Raw genomic sequence first — 1,386 nt, 5'->3', positions numbered from 1 at the left:
CGTGGAGTTGTTTAGTGAAATCATCGGAGATAAATGTATGAGTAGCACCACAATCAAACAAGACGTAAGCAGCATGTCCATTAACAGGTACGGTGTCTTCAATCAGGTCACTATTTTTTACTTGTTCAGTCATTACAATATATACATGACCTGCTACAGGCCTTTGTTCTACTCTAGGGGATGGTCGCTAAAACTGTGGACGCTGTGGCGCTTATCGAGAGGGTCCGATGGATACGGTATTCTTACTCTGCTCATTTGCAACCTTTTTGGTGCAATCTCTTATAAAGTGACTCATTTTGCCACAATAAAGGCAACCACCAATGTCACGAGGACATGGTCTTCCAGGGTGGTTCACACGGCACTTCAGATAGCTGAAGTTGGACTACTGACTATTCGGAGTCATGTTTTGCCTTGGCCTCACGATTTGTTGAGTATTGTTCTCACCTTGAAACTTTCTCTTTCAAAAGGATTGTTGTGAACCTTGGCCACTTGGGAACGTTCTCTTACGGTTCTCACCATAAACTACGGACCTCTTTGCTACGATCACTTTAGATCGCGCCCAATCCTCTTAGATTTTTTAAGCTGCCGCTACTGCAACTTAAAAAGTCAAGGGCATGCTCGTTATCAAACGAGACCGCAACCCTTCTCATAGACCATTTACGTACTTGTCAGCCCTTTCTTGGTCTGTCTCAAACAATCGGGAGCAATACCACTCGAGATTTTGAAATTTGGTAGTATAGTCAGTAAGACTCATACCACCATGTTCCAATTCCAAAAACTCCATCTTGTTTTTGTTTCTGAACTGCAACGAGAAGTAGTTATGTATGAAAGTCCTCCGAAAGTCAGTCCATGGGATGACTTCGATTTGTGAGAACTGGATCAACTTGATGGTATCCCACCACTTCCGTGCATTGTCTTTCAGTCTGTACGTGCCAAAATTTATCTTTTTCTCCTCTGGTATCCCCAATACTAGGAAGGCACGTTCTGTCTCTTTGATCCAACTTTCTGCGAGTTCTGGATGGACTCTTCTGACAAAAATTGGTGGGTCAAGCTTGAGAAACTTCTCATAAGTTACTCCTCCAAGGTTCTCGTTTTGTGAAGTGATTGGTTCTGGCCTCATCTCACGGATGACTGTCACCAAGTTGTTGAGTGTCTCTAGCAGGAACCTCTGCGTATGAGACTCCTCGCTTGACATGGTTCTCCTCGTCGTAGGAGTCATTTATCTATTCACACACAAACACTTATTTTAGTTTCTTGATGTATATGGGGAAGTAAAACTTTATTTACTTATACACATTCATTACACAAGCATCGCCATTATATATAAGTGTCATGCTACACTGACAGACATAGGTGGCAAGAAACTATGTACATGAGTCTATTGAC

At 42.4% G+C, this 1,386-nt stretch overlaps 1 protein-coding gene across 1 annotated transcript; it reads right to left on the bottom strand.

The window, feature by feature from the left end:
- Nucleotides 1–646: 646 nt before the first annotated feature.
- On the bottom strand, nucleotides 647–1,120 carry LOC149826680 (uncharacterized). The gene has a single exon (XM_090018362.1). The coding sequence runs from the start codon at nucleotides 1,118–1,120 to the stop codon at nucleotides 647–649; it is 474 nt and encodes a 157-aa protein (XP_089874488.1).
- Between the last annotated feature and the right edge of the window lie 266 nt (nucleotides 1,121–1,386).

This window comes from Nuphar pumila, chromosome 10, assembly GCF_984573655.1.
Source record: "Nuphar pumila chromosome 10, dmNupPumi1.hap1.1, whole genome shotgun sequence".
In the NCBI taxonomy this organism is placed as follows: Eukaryota; Viridiplantae; Streptophyta; class Magnoliopsida; order Nymphaeales; family Nymphaeaceae; genus Nuphar; species Nuphar pumila.
Note: the sequence above shows the minus strand (reverse complement) of the source record. Positions and strands in the feature narration are given on the sequence as shown.

What these genes read in the sequence shown, in the direction of transcription:
- LOC149826680 (XM_090018362.1), bottom strand. Translation starts at nt 1,120, where the DNA reads ATGAGGCCAGAACCAATCACTTCACAAAACGAGAACCTTGGAGGAGTA.